The sequence below is a fragment of the Apis mellifera genome, linkage group LG6 (assembly GCF_003254395.2).
Source record: "Apis mellifera strain DH4 linkage group LG6, Amel_HAv3.1, whole genome shotgun sequence".
Taxonomy (NCBI): domain Eukaryota; kingdom Metazoa; phylum Arthropoda; class Insecta; order Hymenoptera; family Apidae; genus Apis; species Apis mellifera.
This window is the reverse complement of record NC_037643.1, coordinates 5020581-5042357: the sequence shown is the minus strand read 5'-3', so window position 1 is coordinate 5042357 and position 21777 is coordinate 5020581. Positions and strand designations below refer to the sequence as shown.

General features: G+C 39.8%; 1 protein-coding gene across 3 annotated transcripts in view; it reads left to right on the top strand.

Moving 5' to 3' along the window:
* The window catches only part of LOC725800 (fibrillin-2), a 160127-nt gene that overhangs the window by 95992 nt on the left and 42358 nt on the right, over positions 1–21777 (top strand). For all 3 annotated transcript variants that reach the window (XM_006561295.3, XM_016912646.2, XM_006561296.3), the window contains exons 3-13: positions 3707–4037; positions 4692–4843; positions 5784–5915; positions 8639–8761; positions 12094–12351; positions 12636–12881; positions 13073–18316; positions 19367–19480; positions 20127–20232; positions 20618–20807; positions 21578–21767. In XM_006561295.3, coding sequence (XP_006561358.2) covers positions 3707–4037; positions 4692–4843; positions 5784–5915; positions 8639–8761; positions 12094–12351; positions 12636–12881; positions 13073–18316; positions 19367–19480; positions 20127–20232; positions 20618–20807; positions 21578–21767 — 7086 coding nt within the window. The remainder of the gene's footprint in view (positions 1–3706; positions 4038–4691; positions 4844–5783; positions 5916–8638; positions 8762–12093; positions 12352–12635; positions 12882–13072; positions 18317–19366; positions 19481–20126; positions 20233–20617; positions 20808–21577; positions 21768–21777) is intronic.

Genomic DNA, 21777 nt, shown 5'->3' with positions numbered 1-21777 from the left:
TAAATAAAGTAAAGATAATATATTTTTTTATAAAAAAATCACGTATCATTTTCTAATACACGGATAAATATTAAAAGGAAATGGAACGAGAGAGATTTATTCCGTGCGTACCGTTCCACGGTCGAGGAGATACTGAATTAAGTAAATAGAAATGGATTTAAAGCGGATTTATACTTTCTGCCCTCGACTTTAAATCCTTTGTTTTCAATATTTCTTACAAGAATCGGCCCCGAAACATGTGTACGTTTGACGCGCAACCGAATTTACGGCTTGTCTCCTCCAAACGAGTTTACGTTATATCGTTTTATAAATCTTCCCGGAGGGTGTGGTCTGTTGGATGGTAACTGGATCCGACAATGATTTATTAATTTGATGGAATACCTGTGCAAACGCGACAAGGGTGTATCTATTTTTAAAACCTGTTTTTCTCGAATGGAATAATATTGAATTCGGATATTTACGAATCACGAAAAGAAAGCCCAACCCTTGTTAAATTTTCAATTATTGTGCGATCAGTAATTTAATCGACTGTATACTATTTCGATATAACTAACAGAGCATCTATAAAATCTATAATTTTTAAATTATAAAAATTAAAGATTTTGTCTTTGTTATTATTTATTTGTTAATTTTTGTTCTTGAGAATAACAAAGGGATCATGGATTGGATAATTTTCTTTATGATATTAAATAGAATTGGATAATTTTTACGAGGTTTTCGAGAGGAATATTCTTATAATTTTGAAGAAAATTGTTTCGACGATGAAACCTTTCGACTTCATTAATCGATAAAGGATTTCTAAAGTCAGAACTAGGGTAACAATAAAGTTACGAACTTTCGAAATCGTGCGGTTATGAATCATTGAACGATTTTCATTGCATAAAGGCGATATCGATTACGTTGACCAAACTAATTTAACGCGTGGCATTGAATTCTTGATAGTGATCGATTTGATCGAGGAACGAAAATGATTGAATAATTTTAGAAGTGAAACTACATTCACACGATTAAAATATTTTTGTGATCTCTTTTTAATATAATTGTAATAGTTATAAAATCAAAAATTTCAAATTCTATAACAATGAAATTAATTAACGATTAAAATATAAAATAGTCAAATTATATTAATTAAATTATATTAATTAAATTATATTTCGAAACTTGATAATTTGTTAAAATTTAAGAAATTTATCGCATAACAAATTGAAATGTTTAATTATATAAGAATTTTTTTCCAGCATATAAAAGGAATGAATTCGATCTTCTAATTTTAGAATAGTTGATTCGTTTATTAGATCGTTAAACCGTTCTAAGAATAGAGCGAAGAATTATTGGTTAATTAGTGTGGATTTCTGTGAATCGAGATTGTATATTCGATGCGATTATTATTTAGAATTCGACTATTGTCATAAATATGATAATAAATTTACATTTTAAAATAATAATAATAATAATAATTCTATATAATAAGCCCACCCAAAATATTCATCGCCGTTGCCTCGATTAATTCCAAAAATGAATTGAAAATATTAAATTATTAATGATTTTATTGAAATTTTGAATTTTATATAACATGAAAATGATAATGCTCATTAATATTTTCAATTTTCTGCCCAATCCTCTATGTAAATATTCCCTGCTCGTATTTAAATCAATTTTCAATCCTGTTTATTCTAATATTCCCACTTACTAAACAATATTAAATTCTTATTTTATTTTAACATTTATTTAAAATATTACATATTTACAATATATTATTTATAATATAAACTATTATAACACACCAATAATACCAACAATATTTAATTTTATAAAATATTTAAATGAGAAATTAAAATATTTTTAATGAGATTATACAAAATATATACAAAACAAAAAAAAGAAAAAGAAATATTAAAAATTTGACTTCACTGATTCTTCATACACGAATCTTCATCGAAACCTTTTCCTTGTAAAATATATCAGCGAGAGATATTTTCCAATACCAATTTCACACGGAAGATTAAATTCTCAATCCGAAAATCTATTTAACCCTGTTTCAATTATCTTTCAAAAATCAACTGTTGGAAAACTTTCCACCAACTTCTCCCCACGGAACCCTCTGGCGAGGAAACGAAATCGGCGGAAGGCTCAATACGGCTGCGAGCCACTTACGAGCAAAGTTTCTGCCGGATGTCCCTCCCTTCCCCTCGGCCGGAAACCGAGCGAGACCTCGATCGCTCTCGATCATCGTAATCGCGATTTACTGCTCGCCTCGACACCGTAACAAACAATATTAACGCACACGCACGTTGAATTTAATCGATGACGCTCGTCCTAACATGACAAACGACCCACGCGATCCCGATTCAATCTGCGCTGAAATTTGAATTCGATTTGGCGTCTCGCTCCATTTTTCGATCGACGGATTGTAAAATAGTTGGATATTCAATGATTGTTAATTGGGTGAGCGAGGAAATTTTGTGAAGAAGTGAAGAAATGTAGAGTGTGGAATTATGGATGTATAGTGAATTGCATCAATGTGTATAGTTATTTTAATTGAGGTAAATTCAGGATGCATTTTTCGAGGAAGGTTGTAAGGAGATTCTTAAAAATGGAAATTTCTTGTTCTCGTTCAAATTCTCCTGAGATTTGGGTTTGTTATATGTATATGGAATTGAACAAGACATCTTCTGAAATCTTAAATTTTGTAATAAGATCGGTATATCCGATTTTAATGAGTAAAGTGTACGAATAATTGTTTTAAGGAATAAATTGGATTTCTTGCGTCTATTATTCTTTCAGGAGACGAAAAGCAACTTTTAAAGTAGTTCTAAGTAGATTGGAACGCATGTTGATGAGTTTACATTAAGAAAGATTTATTTTCTTAATGTAAAAATTAATTTTAACTGGTATACTAATTAATAATTTTTACTTTCTGCTTATTACGAACGTTATAATAGTTATTGCGTGGTTTTCTCCGAGAGAAAAGAATATAACTGTACGATAGATTGCATTACAGTAGCAGAGGTATAGCAATTATCAGGCATCAGAGTCAGGCGCTGCAGTGGAATATATATTGCGATAATCGGGCATAGTTAACTTTTCCATATTGTTCGTGTACATTTTATTTTAAAAGAACCGCACAATCACTTGTGTATAATCTTAATTAAATTCGCGAATTTTTGTCAAAGGAAGAATAAAATATAAAATTGAAATTAATTAATGTTGATAGATAAATTCTTACGATAATTTAATTTCATCTCGGGTTAAAATATTTAACTTTCTACCATAAAAATATATATATATTATTTATTGAAAAACAGCTATTCTGATATTCGAATTAAAATTATTTAAATAAATAATTATCTTCCCGAGATTATCAATTCACTCGAAATAATTTTTCTCATTTTTCTCCGCCAAATAATAACCTACTTGTTACCAAATCTATTAACATTCGATACATTAAATATAATAACAAAGAAAGGAGAAACTAAACTTTCCAAATTTTTCCATCCCAACCGATATTCATTCTAAAAAAAAAAAAAAAGAAAATCTCGTACATTCACTCAATTTTTCAAATTCCTTTCTCGCTTTTCACAAAATCTCTAACCTTCTCACCTTCACCTCAATATCTCCCTCGAATCGTGCCACGGATTTCGAGATATTCCAAAAAAAAAAGAAAAAAAGAACTGTTTCTATTCTCACGATTTCTATTCCCATTCAGACAACAGATTCCGACACTTTCCCACCGACGTGTATCTCGGCGATGATCCAATTTCGGCGGCTGGCGAGGAGAGGGCGGCTAGGGATCGGGTGAGGGCGCGCAAGAGGATCGGCGAGCTGAAGAAGCGGAGGAAGGCGAAGGAGAGGAGGCAGAGGATGAGGCACGGGGGCGAGAAGTCGGCGGTCGAACCGCCGCCTCCGGCTCTGCCGCGCGCTGCATTGAATGAAACAATAATGTCGAGGCTGGATCTGAGCTGCATCATGAAAGCTCGGAGGAAAGGATTTACCAAAGCACCCCCGGTCGAAAACGCGTATCCCGCCAAGTATGCCAGGTTTGTATCCACCTCGAGGTGGAACGAAAAATCTCCCTGATCATTTCTTTTAATCTCGTGTAAATTTTAAGTTATTTTTTCTTTTAATTATATATATGTGTGTGTGGGTAAGTTACTTGTTGTTTTTATCAGCCAGATTCGCTGATTCTTATAATTATTAACAAAGTTGACGAGGTTTGTTGGAAAAGTTTCAACGGTGACAACGTCTCGTATGCATGCAAATTCTAATTATCCAACTTCTCACGGATCTTATGGATTATTAGCTTAAGTCGATCTCAAGCTTATCAACATTGTTATTATCATATTCCTAGTTGAAATTACCTATCAACGATCTTTGTACATCCTGCACTTGCTTCGATGGAAAGCCTTCATATGGCAAAGTTCTAATCTAACTAAGATTTTCTGTACGTGTTTAAGTTCAATCTTGCTAATTCTATTAACAAACGTTGTTTTGGAAAGAGTTTCTCTTATTGAAAAATCCGATAGATTTTCAAACGAATGTGAAAATATTATACCTTTGCAGATCTTAGTACGTTAATTTTCTCTGTTAAAATGATTCCATATCGAGATACGTTGCTCCATATTTTATTAACGTTTTCACTTGATATATCAATGCCACTTTATTCTACTTTTTTTTACTTTTTCTTTTTTCAGAAGGAAGAGCGTGCTACCGCCGTACAATCGATACCTGGTCGCAGTTTACGAGTGCACCGAGGGATACGTTTTCGAGGACTCGACGACCGATCGACTTTTCTGCAGCGATGGCGCTTGGTTAGGCACGATTCCGCGTTGCGTAAAAGTGGAAGGTAATATTGGAAGAGATTCGTCAAGATATTCGTTCCAGGGATTGGGAACAATTATAAAAAAAAAAAAGGAAAATGGAAGTTTCTCCAAGTAATTTTTAATCTCTAAATTTTTTTCCATCGATGAATCTATTTACGGTATTTACTTCTTTCTTTTGGGAAAACCGTAAACGAGATTGAAATAACTTTCACCGCACGAAAGTTTTTCGTTTACTTCGAAAAAGTTGAATGGACTAAATTTTTTTTCACCCCAACCCGACCGAATATCGGCGGAGATATTCCCGCAAGTTTTTAAATCCCTCTGTTGCCGAAGTATCGAGATTGCAAATCTAGAATCGAAGGATTTTTAGATATTTGATCGATGACATTAACGATCACATTGTAATTCAAAAGATATTTTCCCTTTGATCAAAAGTTAATGCTTAAATTATCACACTATGTTTGTAAATATAAACAATCTTTAATTAAATTATATCCAGAAAAACGTAACTGATTTGGCCTCTGAGAAACCTCGATGCGTGGCCATTGGAAAAAAACTTCTTCTATCTGATTTTTTATCCGACAATTATTATCGAAAGGAAATGTATAACTTCTAAATGTATAAAAATATTGCAAAAACTTCTTTGTGCTACAAATTAATTTCCATATCTCCATATGCAGTTGAATTTCATCTTTCAGAATTTTGCATAGAAATTCCTTTCAAAGAAGGGGAGGTGGAGAGAGAAAAAAAAAGTTTTTACAGGACCAACCTACAGAGATTAAAAAAAAAATATTTTTCCACGCGTTTCATAAATTTGAAACCTCGTCACCGTGTATAACATCGTACACGAGGTACAAAGAATCGATAAAAAATATCGCGTTCGATCAATTTAAAGTTGGACGATGGAAAGTCGGCCGGATAGCGGTCCACGTAGCGAAAAAAATTCATTGGCTTTTGTTCCAGAAGCGACACTCAATAACGTGAAACGTTGCAATCAGGATCGAGGCGGGTGCGAGCATGTGTGTGAAGACACTCAAACAGGCGTGAACTGCTCGTGTTTCGACGGATTCCGCGTCAAAGGATCTTCCTGCATAGGTGATTTATGTTTCATTTGTTATAATTGAGACTATTGTTCTACTATGGCGAAGGAGAGAAAGAAATCATCAATTTTACGGATATTATATTTGGATATTATGTTTGATGCAGTCATTGCGATGACTACAGATATTTCGATCGAATTCGATCATCGCGTTTTTCCACGAATAAAAAGATATTGTATTTTTTTTTTGAATTTGTTTAAGGAATACAGCTTTAAGAATATTCGAAATAAATAAATATAATTACGTCTTCTATAAATTGAAAACTTTAGATTTAAAATTTTTATAAATTTTTTACAAGAATATTTTCAATATTATGTTGAATCTTTGTCGATTAATCGTTTAAAAATCTATTCTTTCTTGTTTTGTTCTATCGATAAAAGAATGCAAACTTTCCAAGATTGAAAATTAAAAAAAAAAAAAATTCGCGAAAACAAGGGATCATTTCACGCGTTTCAAGGGATTTATTTAAGAGAAACGAGATCTCACGATTTACGATATCCCTATTCAAAGATCGTATCATTTTTTTTTCGATACGTCGAATTACATGGCCTTCTAACTTTAAATCCCGTTTGGATTTCGACGAAATCGTATGGAAGAGGCGTAGGTATAGCCGTGTATAGTCATCGATTCTAAGGATAAAAAATTCTAAGCCTTTTTATCTGCTCCAACGACAACCATAGATTACGCTATGTTTCAATATTGGATCGAACCCAAGGATTTGTCGGCATTAAGGATTGAGTAATATTTAATTCTTGGAAACAAGGGGTTTATTGTATATGTAACAACCCTTCTCGATTATTCATTAAAATTGTAGATTTGTCTTTTTCATTTATTTTTACGAGATTTCTCTTGTTCGTTTAGACTTAGATTGGAAAACGAAAAATAAAAGAAAAAAATGGTAGTAAGATTATGGGAAAGAGAATCTTGTAAAAAACAATATTTAAAAAAGAAATGTATAACGTACATTCATAAAGAATATTATAATTAGACTGTAAATGTAATATTTTAATCGAATCGAAGAAGGCAAGGATCGATTTGCCGGAATAAAACAAAAATAGAGTAAGAAAAATTGCATTTTCGAATTTAAAACAACTTCTGAAGTAAATCAAAGTTCACAATACACCGTTACGAATTAATTTCATTCAAAAATAGATGCATCTATCGCAAAATGTACTTCAAAAACTCGATCGGAGCTTATTAAAATTGCGAAAATTTCAAACCGCTATAACTCTGAAGATAAGTATTTCCAATCGACGAATGAAAGCTCATTAGAAGCGGTGAACCTTCCCCTTCAAAACGCCTTTTCGCTCATCCCGATACGACTTCCGGTTCACGAGATATCGTCGTTTAAAGGGAAGGATAATTTTTTAACTGTTTACTATCTCCGTTCTTGTCGCTTACTCGGACCTCTCGCTCGCGCCTCGCCTCACTGACCTATTCCAAACTGCAGACAAGCGACAGACGCGATTCCTGGAAAAACGCGTAGTACGCGTAGCAGGGAAAAAAAAATCTAGGTCACTGGGCCGCGAGCCCATTCATAATCTCCGCCATAACTGTGAAAACTTTGAATCCTTATATCTCGGGAACGGATCGAGATATCGGGACGAAACAAAAAGCGATTTCAACGGTATATCTCTCTCTATCCTCTGAACCGGTTTCGCGATAAAATTTTTAATTTCTTCCGATCCTTTTTTTTACATAAAAATACTAGAATAAAAGAAAATGGACAGGAGAGAAATGATCGTAAATCTCGAAATATTTAAAAATTTCACGTATAACCGAATAATCAACTTTTCGACGTGTATATATATTTTTTAAAAATCGTCAAATCGATGTTATCAAGAATAATCCAACGATGAAAATTTCATCAGAATCGGATTCTAAAATCCCCCATACATAGCACCAAGCAGTTATCCATCATCCCGATCATCGTCGAGGAACAATCGATCGACGACTAATCGCGAATCGTTTCCATTGCACCAATGGTCGAAGCATAAATCACCGGCCACTTTCGCGTCGATTACTCAACTTAACAGGCGCGATTCGCGGTGGAGGAACTCGAACACGGGCGGAGGGCGTCTGTGTAGTCCCTATTGTATGCTAATCGACGTCGGTATCTGCCGGCGTGCAAAACGAGTGCACGAGGTGGAATCGAACCTCGTGTTTCAAGTGCAGCAACCGCCCTCGCCTTTCGAGTTCAACGTGTTCGAATTCACGTGTTTCGATATGTAAGTCGTGCACGTATATAAATAGAGATGCTTCGTTCCTCGTTGACCGAGATTTTATTCCATGTTCGTTTTCTTCTTACGGTAATTTATTCAAATTAATCATTGAAGTTGTGTGGATATTGTATTTTATGATTTAATGGGAAGGAATATACAATTTTAATTTGATTTATCGAATAAATCGTTTTTTTACTCTTGGATCTCGAATTATGTTATTTTTACAACTTGCAATTAATTTTCCAAAAAATTCAACGGATTTGTCGTTCTTTTATTTTTAGAAAAAAAAATAAAAAGAGTTGTAAAAACTGAAATATTTCGAGTAAAATATAAATTGTAAACATTTTTTCAAGCTGCAACAAAAAAAAGCGCAAAGAGCATTCTTGATAGAAGAATATAAATTTCAGACAAAGACGCGAATATATTGCGACAATTCGACGTATCGTTGTAAATATTAATTGTTTTGGTAACAAGTTTTTTTGTTGACTTTTCACAGACATAGACGAATGCGCTGAAAGTACAGCTGGTTGCGCTCAAATTTGTCACAACGATCCTGGTTCCTTCCATTGTGAATGCCATTCCGGTTATCAATTGGGAACCGATGGTAAATCGTGTCTGGGTGAGTTAATTTTGTTCTCAACGATAATTGCATCGATATAATTAATATAACTAATGAAGCTATATATTATAATCCATATTGATAACTTTTATAGAAGAAAACTTTAATCTCGAAGAATATGTACGTCTTAAAGTATTCATATTTTTTAAAACCTATTATAAATTGAATCAAAGTGCAATGTTTAATTGCTTTTTTAATTTTTACTGAATGAACAATTGTTTCATTTACAAGATCGTTAATTATTTTTTCCATGGATTATAAAGATATACAGCTTATGTATATTGAATTTAATCAATGACAAAATAATATCCTTTTCACATGAATAATTTTTCTTGATTATACGTTATTTTAATTTTTATACGCGTGTCGTAAAAATATCTTTGCTGACAGAAATTAAGATTTTTCCATTAATTTATATTTCAAAACATCATTTTATAATCACCGTTCGAAGATATTCTACTTGAAAGGCAGAAATCTCACGTAACCAGTTTACCAGTGATTGATCGATAATGCATTTTCGGTTTGTAGACGCAATCATTCGTGATTTTTATTCTCCGAAACACGATCCCTGCGAAAGATTTCTACCCCGAAAGACGCGAAAGTAAATCAGTCAGCATTTACGACCAGATTAAATCAATCGAATTCCTTTCTCTTTTTCATTCTATCTTATTTTCCCCTTTCGAGGCGAATTGAAAATTGGAATCGAACGTCGGAAAAATCGTATGTTTGTACTACCCGTTTAAATTCAAACGTTTGCACGAAATCCTTCGAAGATAAGAAGTCTTTGAGATTGTTGGTTTATAAAAAAAAAAAAGGAGAATCGAGCGTGTAAAATACATACGTACGTATTCAGTAGTACAATTTGAAATCGATGAAACACGGTAGTCTGAACGATAAAACAAATTCTACTAAGCGAGAAGAAATAAAATTTATTTTCCTTCCAGGGAATATTATTTTATGGAAAATTGATTCGATTCGTGTTATGAACGTAGATAAATAGTACAATTTAAATGGAACAATGATTGCTTAATTAAACCGTGGAATTATAATCATGCCATCTAAAAAGAGTTCGTCGAATAGAAATGAGACGAAGAATTTTAATTGGACAATGCTTATTTAAATTAATATCATAATTAAAACGTTATTATTTGGAAACAAGTTGTATTATCCCCCTCCAAATAAGACGAATAATTAAACTTGATCTTTCATTTACTTGCAATTTTAAAAATATACAGAACAGATATTAAACCAATAAATTAAAAAAAAATAAAAATAAAATAATTTAGAAGAAATAATAAAAAGAATAAAAAGAATAAAAAGAATAATTTATTTAAGACTATCAAAAAATTACGAGGATCGAAAAAAAACAAAAATAGGGATAAAGGAATATCCGTTTCAATTTGTCCGTCTATTAATCGAATGCAGCTCGTTTAACGAGGGAAAAGCTCGGCAAGATTCGCGCAAAGAATTTAACACGGCCCTCGGTGACGGATTAATTCAATCCCGAGGCCTTCCACCCCGCCGGGATACCCGCGAAATTTGTCTTTTCGCTCGGAAATTGGCTAACTAAGGCGAAGGAGGCGAGGCTTCGTTGCTTTTCGCCCACCAACCGAACCAAGAATTACAAACAACCCCTCGTTTATCGAATTACGCGTTGCGGTTCCTTCATTTGGACGCCGTTTTACCCCGTGTGTCCCCGTGTGTTAACTCAAACTGATTAACCCTCGTGAATAGAGGAGAAAAAGGAAGAGAGAGAGAGGAGGAGGAGGAAGAGGAAATATTCAAATACTGTTGTCGAGTGTTGTACATAAAATTTAAATCTGATACGAGCTATTTCCTCGAAAAAGCTTCCCTCGAAAGCAAAATTTTGAGACGGATAATCCTGCGCGATTCAACCTCCCCGACGACCTCCCCGTGGATTAAATCAACGAGATTGAACAAATTTTCAGGCAAGTTTTAACGGCCCTTAAACTGGTTATCGTGTTTTCACTAATTACAAGTTTGAGCTTGCATATTTTTTTTTTTTTTTTTTTTTTGTTTAATTATAAGCAACACGATTGGACGTGGAAGAAGTTTTAATCTACGTTTGATTCGTGGAAAATTTTCATTTAGTCGATTTTTATTAAAGAAAAAGAATCCTCGATTTTGGTTATACTATTTGTAATTGTGATAAGTAGGATTGGAATAATTTTTGGAATTTTAATCCAATTCATTTGGAAAGTAATTATCCTAGTAATTAGTAGAAATTATGTATTTAAACAGAATATTAACTCGATTGAATTAATTTTTTAATTAATGTTGTGTTGGTTAAATTCATTCTAATTCTAAGCGTTTAATGGAATAATTGGGCAATTAGAGTATATTCTTCTTGTTATTCCAATAGATATTCCAATAGACGCGATAAAATTAGAACAGAGAGTGTGAATTTCGGTTGTTGAAGCACGAAATTACCAGAATGCAGCATATTGCGCAAAATCAGATGGGCGTTTATTGACTTTGCGAGATAGTTCGATTGGAAATCGAATCGAATCGATGCTTGGATAATTGAAAGGACTATTAACACGTGCCCAAACAATCAAGAATCTATTATAACCGTGTATTATTATTGTCCTCTCCATTCCTTCTCTTTTTTTCTTTCCTTTCTTTCCTTCTTCAAAGGCTTACATTTGAAATCAACTGTAACAAACATCAAACAATCTCGTTTATCAGGATCTGTTTACATTTCATATTAATTGCAAAACTAGTATTAATTATGTAAATTAAATAGATTCATTGTATATTTTTGTATACTTTGTGCCACTCTTGATCAATTCTCCATCTTTCTTTACTTTTCACGTTTCACTCTCCTATTATTTCCCTCTGGCATATAAATTTTCAATCAAAGTTTTCATTTCATCGTGAAAGAAAATTATTCGTAATTTTCTAAATTATACTTTTTTTTTTAAACGAAATAGAAAACAATCATTCGTACGAATTTCTTCTCTCTTCTCACTTCTCACAAACAAACGAAAACAAGCTCCTTCCTTAATTAATATATTCGTTCTATCAATTCATATTTTTACAATTTGTTGATGTTAAAACTCCATCGATTGAAACCTGCTAAAAAACTCATCTCCTCGAAATATCTCTTGGTTCGTTTCGAGATTTCAACTGCAATCGCAAAGTGTGAAACGAGAGTAATGAATCGATGTCTCGATTGTTGCGCGTTGACGATACAATCCGGTCCTCTCGATACTGTCTCAAGAGGTGGAACGACGACCGTGGCGAGACTGTCGTCCTCCGTTAAATTTTCCGAAAGCAATTCACAAGATTGCTTGGTTGTTCTCGTTCAGACGTTAACGAGTGCCTGGTGAATAACGGGCACGGGCCGTGCCAAGGCGGTTGCATCAATCTCGAAGGGAGCTACGAGTGCAACTGTTCCGATATCCCCGGCCACAAATTGGCCGCGGATAATCACACCTGCGAGGATATCGACGAGTGTTCGACCAACAACGGGGGATGCTCCCACGTTTGTTTGAACACGCCTGGAAGCGCTTTTTGCCTCTGCCCGGACGGCTTTTATCTGACCAACGACTGGAAGACTTGCCAAGGTAACCGTATTTCCTCTCTTAAAGAACGTCTCTCAGTGTTTGTTCCAAGATGTTCTAGCTTCTTGTGAGATTTGCGTAACAGTTCTTAGTTTTTGTCTCTAGAATGGAGATCTTCTGAATATCTGTAACATAATTTGGATAGTTAGAAAAAGATAAAGTCTCGAAATTAAATTTAATTTTTACCATTCTCATATATGTATTCTCATGCATATATTTTGATTCTGAATATTCGAGATACGTATTATTGACTCGTAATCAGACGGTAAATTTTGTTTCATCGATAGATGTGAATGAATGCGAGAATGCATCCAAGGTTTGCACGAATAATACCGATTGCGAGAACACTGTGGGCTCGTTTAAATGCGTGAGCAAGCCCCAAAAGATGACCAAAGTTCTTCAGGATGAAGATTACGACGCGGAGGACGACGAGGACGACGACGATTACGACGAGGAAGAGGGTATCACGGAAATTCCAGAATTTGGCAAGTGCGAGGATGGTTTCAGAAAGAGCAAAAACGGCGAATGCATCGGTTCGTAAAACAATTTTCCTTCCTGCAATGAAAATCAAACAAATTCCTAACTTTTTGGAGTGGAATTTATCAAATTGCATAGAAGATAAAAAAATATCGAAAAGTACAAACGTATAAATTAAACACCACAATTCTTTATATTAACTTCAAACTTACGGAAAGTAAGTCCTTCATTTTCCAATTTCCAACAGATATCGACGAATGCTCGGACGAAGGGGAGCTTCCAAGCTGCCAGCACGGGTGCGTGAACGAGCCAGGCGGTTACTACTGCACCTGCCATTTGGGTTTCAAGCTCGGCGAAGACGGCGTGTCGTGCCACGACATCGACGAGTGCGAAGATGGATCGAGACCTTGCTCCCACGGCTGCAACAACACCGAGGGCTCGTTCGAGTGCACCTGTCCGACGGGGTTCACCCTGAAGGAGGACAATCTCACCTGTGCGCGGGCGAGGAGTTGCGAGACACTGTCGACTCCCTGCTCTCACGAGTGCCGAGAGTCGGAGGATGGGCCGATATGCGTCTGCCCGCTGGGTTATCGCGTCCACGAGGACGAGGTGAGCTGCGTGGACACGGACGAGTGCGCTGTGAACCCGTGCTCTCACTCCTGCGTGAATTTCGAGGGTGGATTCGCGTGCACCTGCCCCCAAGGTTTCCAAACATTGGAGCACGACAAGTACAATTGCACGGACGTGGACGAGTGCGCCAACAACGTTCACGATTGCGAGCACGAGTGCGTCAACGTTCAAGGGGGTTACACGTGCAATTGTCGATCCGGGTTCGCTTTGAACGACGACAACAGGACTTGTTCCGACGTGGACGAGTGTCTGGACGGTGTTCACAGATGCGAGCAGATCTGCGTCAATTCCATAGGGAATTACACTTGCTCTTGTCGGGAAGGTTATCGGATCTCGAAGGAAGGTTTCCTCGATTGCGTGGACATAAACGAATGCGACGAGGGTGGGCACGGTTGCTCGCACGAGTGCTCGAACGAGGAGGGCGGATTCAAATGCGGTTGCCCGCCGGGTTACCTGTTGGGCAACGATTCGAGGATCTGCCAGGACGCGAACGAGTGCCTGGAAGGGACTCACCAATGCTCCCACGAGTGCGTCAACCTTCAAGGCTCGTACGCGTGCACCTGTCCCCTCGGCATGACCGTGTCCGAGGACAAGAGGTTGTGCGTCCCCCTCGACCCCTGCCGTTTCGCCAATTGTTCCCACACGTGCGAGAGGCGTCGAGATACGTTCGAATGCGGTTGCCCCGACGGTTTCGTCCTCCACGAGGACGGGAAGACTTGCCAGGATTTCGACGAGTGCCTGGAGAACGAGCACGATTGCTCCCACGAATGCGCCAACACGTTGGGAAGCTACGAGTGCCTCTGCCCCGACGGTCTCACGCTTCTCCAAGACGGCCTCACCTGCGAGGATCCCTCGTGCCCCGAGGGATTGCGGCAGGACGATGAAGGCGGGTGTCGGGACATCGACGAGTGCCTGGAGCGGAATCACGAGTGCTCCCACATCTGCGTCAACGAGCACGCCACCTACCGTTGCTCCTGCCTCTCCGGATGGACCTTGTCCGACGACGGCGTCACCTGCGTCCTCTCGGACCCCTGCGCCAACTCCTCCTGCTCCCACATCTGCCTCTCCTACGCCTCGACCCCCGTCTGCGACTGCCCCCCGGGATACGAGTTGGCCGCGGACGCCGCCACCTGCGAGGACGTGGACGAGTGTCGGGACGGGTCGGCCAATTGCAGTTTCTCGTGCACCAACACCGACGGATCCTACGCTTGCGACTGTCCCCAAGGATTCATCCTCGGCGAGGACGGTCGAAGCTGCGTCGACGTGGACGAATGCGCGCGACGAGATCACGATTGTCCCCGAGAATGCGTGAATCTCGAGGGCACGTACGAGTGCGTGTGCCCTATTGGATACGCATTCTCGAAAACGGAACTCGCCTGCGTGGACGTGGACGAGTGCGGGACGGGGCAACACGCGTGCTCCCACGCGTGCACCAACACACCAGGCGGATACAACTGCACTTGCCCGATCGGGTGGAGGCTGAGAGAGGACTCGCGAAACTGTTTTCCACCATCCGCCGTCCATCGCAATTGCTCGCACGCGTACGAGCGAGACGGCGAGGAGACCCGTTGCGGCTGTCCCGAGGGGTTCGAGCTCCAGGACGACGAGGCCACTTGCGGCGACGTCGACGAGTGCGCCGAGCACCCTCCTCCTTGCCCCTACCGTTGCGTCAACACCAAAGGATCCTACCGCTGCGAGTGCCCTCCAGGTCTACGGCTCAGGCAGGATCGAACGACCTGCCAGGACATCGACGAGTGCGTCGAGAACAACAACGGCGGCTGCTCCCACGATTGCGCCAATACCCAGGGCAGCTTCCACTGCGTTTGTCCTCGAGGATACGAGTTGATCGAGGACGGCAAGACTTGTGCAGACGTGGACGAGTGCGCAGTAAATGACAACGGGGGTTGCTCCCACGATTGCACCAATACCCAGGGCAGCTTCCACTGCGTTTGTCCTCGAGGCTACGAGTTGATCGAGGACGGCAAGACGTGTGCAGACGTGGACGAGTGCGCAGTGAATGACAACGGCTGTTCTCACGATTGCACCAATACTGAAGGTAGCTTCTATTGTATTTGTCCTCGAGGGTACGAGTTGATCGAGGACGGGAAGACGTGTGCAGACGTGGACGAGTGCACGAGGAAAGACGTCCACGGGTGTTCCCATCGGTGCGAAAATTTGGACGGTGGATACGTTTGCTCGTGTCCGGACGGGTGGATCGTTGGACGGGACAACAGGACGTGCACGATGGCGTGCGAGGCGGCGCCACACAATTGCAGCCACACGTGCGTCAACGTGCGGGGTGGTTACGAATGCGAGTGTCCCGCAGGCTGGGAATTGAGCTCGGACGGTCGGACGTGCGAGGAAGTTGATTTCTGCGCGGGCGGACACGGGTGCTCGCACGAGTGTGCGAGAGTGGCGGGTGGCGGGTTTCAGTGCCGTTGCCCGGCCGGCTATGTTTTGTCCGAGGATAACAGGAGCTGTCTGGACAGGAACGAGTGCGAGGAGGGTAACGGTGGGTGCTCCCATTCCTGCGTCAACACGGACGGAAGCTACGAGTGCGGGTGCCCGAACGGATATCGACTGGCGGCCGATCGAAACACCTGCGAGGACGTGAACGAGTGCATCGAGGACAACGGTGGATGCTCCCATCTGTGCGCCAACATCGAGGGTGGCGTCGAGTGCGCCTGCCCCGACAATTACAAATTGCTCGAGGACGACGGCAAGACTTGCGTAGAGATCGACGAGTGTTTGATCGACAACGGCGGTTGCACGCATTTGTGCCATTACGAGAACGGCACCGTCTCCTGTTTCTGCCCGCCAGGCATGATTCTGGCCGACGACAACGCCACCTGCGCGGAGGAGAACAAGTGTTACGCGGACAACGGTGGCTGCTCCCATTATTGCAGCTACGAGGATGGCCGGGTCGCTTGCTCCTGCCCAACCGACCTCGTATTGTCCGAGAACGGAACCGTTTGCGTGGAGGAGAACGGATGTTCGTCGGGGAACGGCGGCTGTTCCCACGATTGCCGTTACGAGGGAGGCGAGACGTTTTGCCTGTGCCCGGACGACATGATCCTCGCGGACGACGACAAGCTTCGTTGCGTATACGCGAACAAATGCTTCGTGGACAACGGGGGCTGTTCCGATATCTGCTCCTTCTCGAACGGGTCCGTCGCGTGCGAGTGCCCGTCCGGGTTCAAACTGTCGGAGGGCGATAACGCCACCTGCGTGGACGTGGACGAGTGTTCGGAATTGTTGGACAATTGCACGCACCGGTGCACGAACACGGAGGGCGGGTTCGAGTGCGGGTGCAACGAGGGGTTCAAAGTGAGCCCGGTCGAGCCCGCCTTCTGCGACGACGTGGACGAGTGCGAGGATGCTCGCGGCGCGGGATGCTCCCACGCGTGCGCCAACCTGGTAGGATCGTTTCACTGTACCTGTCCAACCGGATACGTGTTGGAGAATGACAATAAAACTTGCAGGTTGGTCGACGGCTGCAAGCGGAACAACGGAAACTGTTCTCACCATTGCCACCACGTGGAGGAGGGTGGCGAGGTGGTGCACTGCTCCTGCCCGTTGGGATTCAGGTTGAAACAGGATCAGAGAACTTGCGAGGATATCGACGAGTGCGAGGAGTTCGAGAACGACGTGGATCTCGGCTGTTCCCACATCTGCGTCAACACCGAAGGGGGATATTACTGCGAGTGCCCCTCCGGCTACATCCTGTTGCCCGAGAACAAGAAAAATTGCATCGACATGAACGAGTGTCTGAACGATCGACACAATTGCAGCCACGACTGCTTGAACCTGTTGGGCAGCTACGTGTGCACCTGTTACCAGGGCCACTACCTCCATTCCGACAAATCCACCTGCCTCGACATAGACGAGTGCCTGGAGAGGAACGGCGGCTGCTCTCATCAATGCACCAACACTATTGGCGGCCATTTCTGCTCCTGCCCCACCGGTTACGAGCTCTCCCAGGACGAGAAAACCTGCATCGACGTGGACGAGTGTAAAACGGATCTCGCCGATTGCCCCCACGAATGCGTAAACACGTTGGGCTCGTGGACGTGTACCTGCCCGGACGGCCACGCGCTTGCCAACGATTCCAAGACCTGCGTGGACGTGGACGAGTGCAAGGTGGACAACGGCGGCTGCTCCCACGCGTGTCTCAACGTCGTAGGCGGCGTCAGGTGCAATTGTCCCATAGGATTGCGGCTGGACGACGATGGCAAAACGTGCAACGACGTGGACGAGTGCTCCACGGACAACGGCGGTTGCTCGGACGTGTGCGTCAATTTCGTGGGCAGCTACTCGTGCCGATGTGTCAACGCAGGTCTCCACCTGCACACCGACGCCAAGACTTGCCTGGACGTGAACGAGTGCGAGATGGAGAACGGGGGATGCTCCGACAATTGCATCAACGTGCGTGGCAGTTATCGTTGCGAGTGCCCTGCCGGCTTTCGATTGAAGAACGACCAAAGAACCTGCGACGACGTGAACGAGTGCGACCACGACAACGGTGGCTGCTCCCACGAATGCGTGAACGAACTCGGCGGTTATCGCTGCGTTTGCCCGCCCGGCCACGAATTAAGGAACAAATCGAAGTGCCATCCCATGGATCCGTGCGCCAACGACAACGGGGGATGCGAGCAGACTTGCACCGCGAGGAATGGGACGGTTGCGTGCGGTTGCAAAGAAGGGTTCCGCCTCGACGAGAACGAGGATCCACCGAGGTGCAGAGATATCGACGAGTGCGCCGGCTCGCAACACGGCTGCGATCAGTTGTGCGTGAACACCGTTGGATCGTTCCAGTGCTCGTGCAAGCAGGGATTCGAGATGCAGAATTCTACCTGTGTCGGTGAGTCACGTATTACGAATCACATATCTCTGTTTAATCCTTATTTAGTCTTGTTATTCGATTAATTATATCTATCTATGATATTGAATATTATGAGATAGAATATGAATATTAGATTTAATTTCATTAAAATTTAACAAATAGTTATTGTAAATTTATAAAGTATAATTGAACGTGTGTGTTTTTAAGCAAAAATGATTTTAAGAAAATTTTAAATTTCATTAGCGTGGATTATACAAAAAAGAAAATTTAGAAGATTTTAATTATACGAGTTATATCTACACGTAAAATCGAAACTTTTAATACCTTTGATACTTTGCATGCTTTTCTTAAGCTCGTGTTTTTTCTTTCTCTCTCTCTCTCTCTCTTTCTTTCTCTTTCTCCTTCGATCGAATGTATTACACGTCGTAGAAAATTAAAAATTCAGGTCAAGGAACATTAAACGTGTACAATACGTATTTACATTCGCTTTCTTATACATGCAGTATTATTGCTGAAAGACCGGAAACACAATAGCTTGTCACGATATTTCACCTTTCATGCGTTTCGATCCTATTCGTTTTACCGTGGTTTTCATTAAACTTTAGTCTCCCGTGCTTCCATTTTATACATTTATTCATTATCACAATAAACTGGCCAGAAATTATTATTATCCCCGTGTATAATATTGAAATTAAAGATTCATACTCATAAACGTGAATTTTCAAAATTTCTCAAAAGTTGTGCGATCATTAATTGAAAAAGTTTAAGGATAACATTCCCAATTTGTTATTTTATGAAATATTTTCATTCCATGATCAACCGTTAAAACTCTCCTAAATTTTAATTAATTTCCACGAGCATTGTGTATTTTTGTGAGAATTTTACGCAAAAAAAAAAAAAAGATCTATAATTAAGAACTTTTATTAAGAAACGAGTTAAAAAGAAAAATAAAATAAAATAATTTCGCAGAATTCTTCTATTAAATATTTTATATATTAACACATTGTATTTACCATGAACAATTATTCCCAAAAAAAGAAGCGAAAAAAATAAATTCATCGTTTCCAGATATCGACGAGTGCGCCACAATGGATTGTAAAGGGTACGAGTGTATCAATTCTTACGGCAGTTATCGCTGCGAATGTGACATTGGTCATCGATTGGAGGGCGATCATTGCGTAGGTACGTGTCCTAAAAAAAAAAAGAGAAAAATATTTCCTTTAATTTAACGATTTAAAATATATATCGTGCGGATATGGAGATAAGATAAAGAAAGTTGGACGATTTATCCTTGTATATTCTTGTATAGCTGAGATTTAGGCCATGTGGAGATGATTGCATAGGCAAGTATGGGCGACTTGAATGGGTGTTTAGAGGGGAAAGCTGTCGGCGTACATGCCTTACTGATGTAATTTTGGCCAGATGGAAGGGATTCGCGACGACTAATCGCTTGTTAAAGCCGGAATACTCCGGCTTTCATGATAGCTAAAGGATTGTTGCGCGTTTCAGAAATTCGAGGAATGTTGGAGGAATCGTTGAATGTGATGTTGATGAAATTTGATTTCATCAGGAGGAAGGCAAAACATAATAAAACTTGAAAATTTTTCTGATAATTGAAGAAATTTTCTATTGAATTTCAATTGAATTTTCCAAGTTGGATTTTCTCTTTTTCTTCTTTTTCTTGCTAAGATAAGAAACAATACGCGTGAAATATATTAAGAAAAGAGTAGTACTTATATAATAATATGATAGAATTTATGTATTTCTCTTTTGTTATTAAAATAATTGCATCCTATAAAAAATAGTGATTATAATTGTTTCTAATTAGATATAAATGAATGCGCGTGGAACAACGGCGGATGTGAGCATGACTGCATTAATACAGTCGGTTCCTATGTATGCGCTTGTCGACCTGGCTATATACCAAGACGAAGGTGAGGCGACTAATTAAATTTATCTCTCTATGCGATTCTCGAGCAGACAAAAAAAAAAAAAAGAAAGAAATCCAATAATTGTATTCTCTGGTATTGAAATCGAAACTTGTTAAAATTCTAAAAGAAAAAAAGAAAGAAAGAAAGAACGATAAATAATTCAATTCTTCTCTTAATCTCCAATAATTAAATTACACTTCGATGAAAATTTGAAAAAGTCAAATTTAATTCGAGTTTTTTCATCCTTCCATCGATACCTTTCCACGATAAAAATCTCGTCGAAGAAATTTTGCATGGAAAATTTTAATTGCCCTTTCTCGAAAAAGATTTAACGATTTTCGTACCATTTCGAGATTTTCTGCGGATGAATCCCGGTTTTTGTTCCCAGAAATAGAAACCAGTGCCAAGATATAAACGAGTGCTTGAACCATAACGGGGGTTGCAACGGTGGATGCGTTAACACAGCCGGAAGTTACTACTGCACGTGCAATGGCGACCTCGTGTTGGCTTCCGACGAGAGAACTTGCATTTCAGCGGAATCGAGATGCCGTGCTATGGAACCACCCCTGCATGCAGAAGTGCGTAACAATTTATTGTGCGAAATGATATATAAAAATACGTTATACGTAATGCGTTAATTTTACAAATATTCACGAATCTCGTCTGTCAACGTTGAAAATATTAAATACAAAAAAAGGAATGAAATTTCGTGAAAGATAGATATCTAACTTTGGTACGTACAAAATTGTGAATTTTGATATAAAAAAAAAAAGATGGATGAGACAATTTTTGTATTAAAAGAATTTGTATGCATACGTATTTTCTTGTTTTTTTGAAAGATTGATATGGATAGTGTAAAAAAAAAAGGGAAACATTATTATTCTGCTTTTAAAGGGTTTTCAAAAATTTAAATAAAAAAATTGCAAAGTGTAGGAAACAAAGGAATATCCTGTTTTTTTTTCAGGGAATTTTTTTCTCCTAGCTAGAATATTTTCTCAAAATATTTTCTTCAAAATTCTAAATTTCATGTTTATTTATATCTTTCCTTTTAACAGACTAAAGAAATTTTAAACAAATACTACATATCAGTACTTATATATATATTTCCAATATCAAATAATTTATATTTATTATAACAAATCACAAAAGCAACAGAAAATAATGTATCAGAAAGGATTTCATCGCCATTCTTTAACCAAGCTAAATAAAAAAATAAATAAATAAATCCTGCTGATACTTTCATTTAAATGTCACAATCATTTTAATACCTCTTACAAATTGGGACGACGTTCTTAAAAATTTCTGCTCCTGGGGGCACGCTGTACTTTTGGCATTCCTCTCGTTGTAGATCAGATGTCCAGGTCATTCTTCCGGGGCAATGGATTATCCTGTTGGAGCCAGATGTCATATACAATGTCGAAGAGGTTTCAGGCTGGAGGGGCCGCACACGAGATACTGCATGGCCGGGGATCAATGGAATGGGAAGGAACCGACTTGCATTCAAGCATCGATCGTGACCGATTCCCGTTACCATTCAGGTGAGCTTTT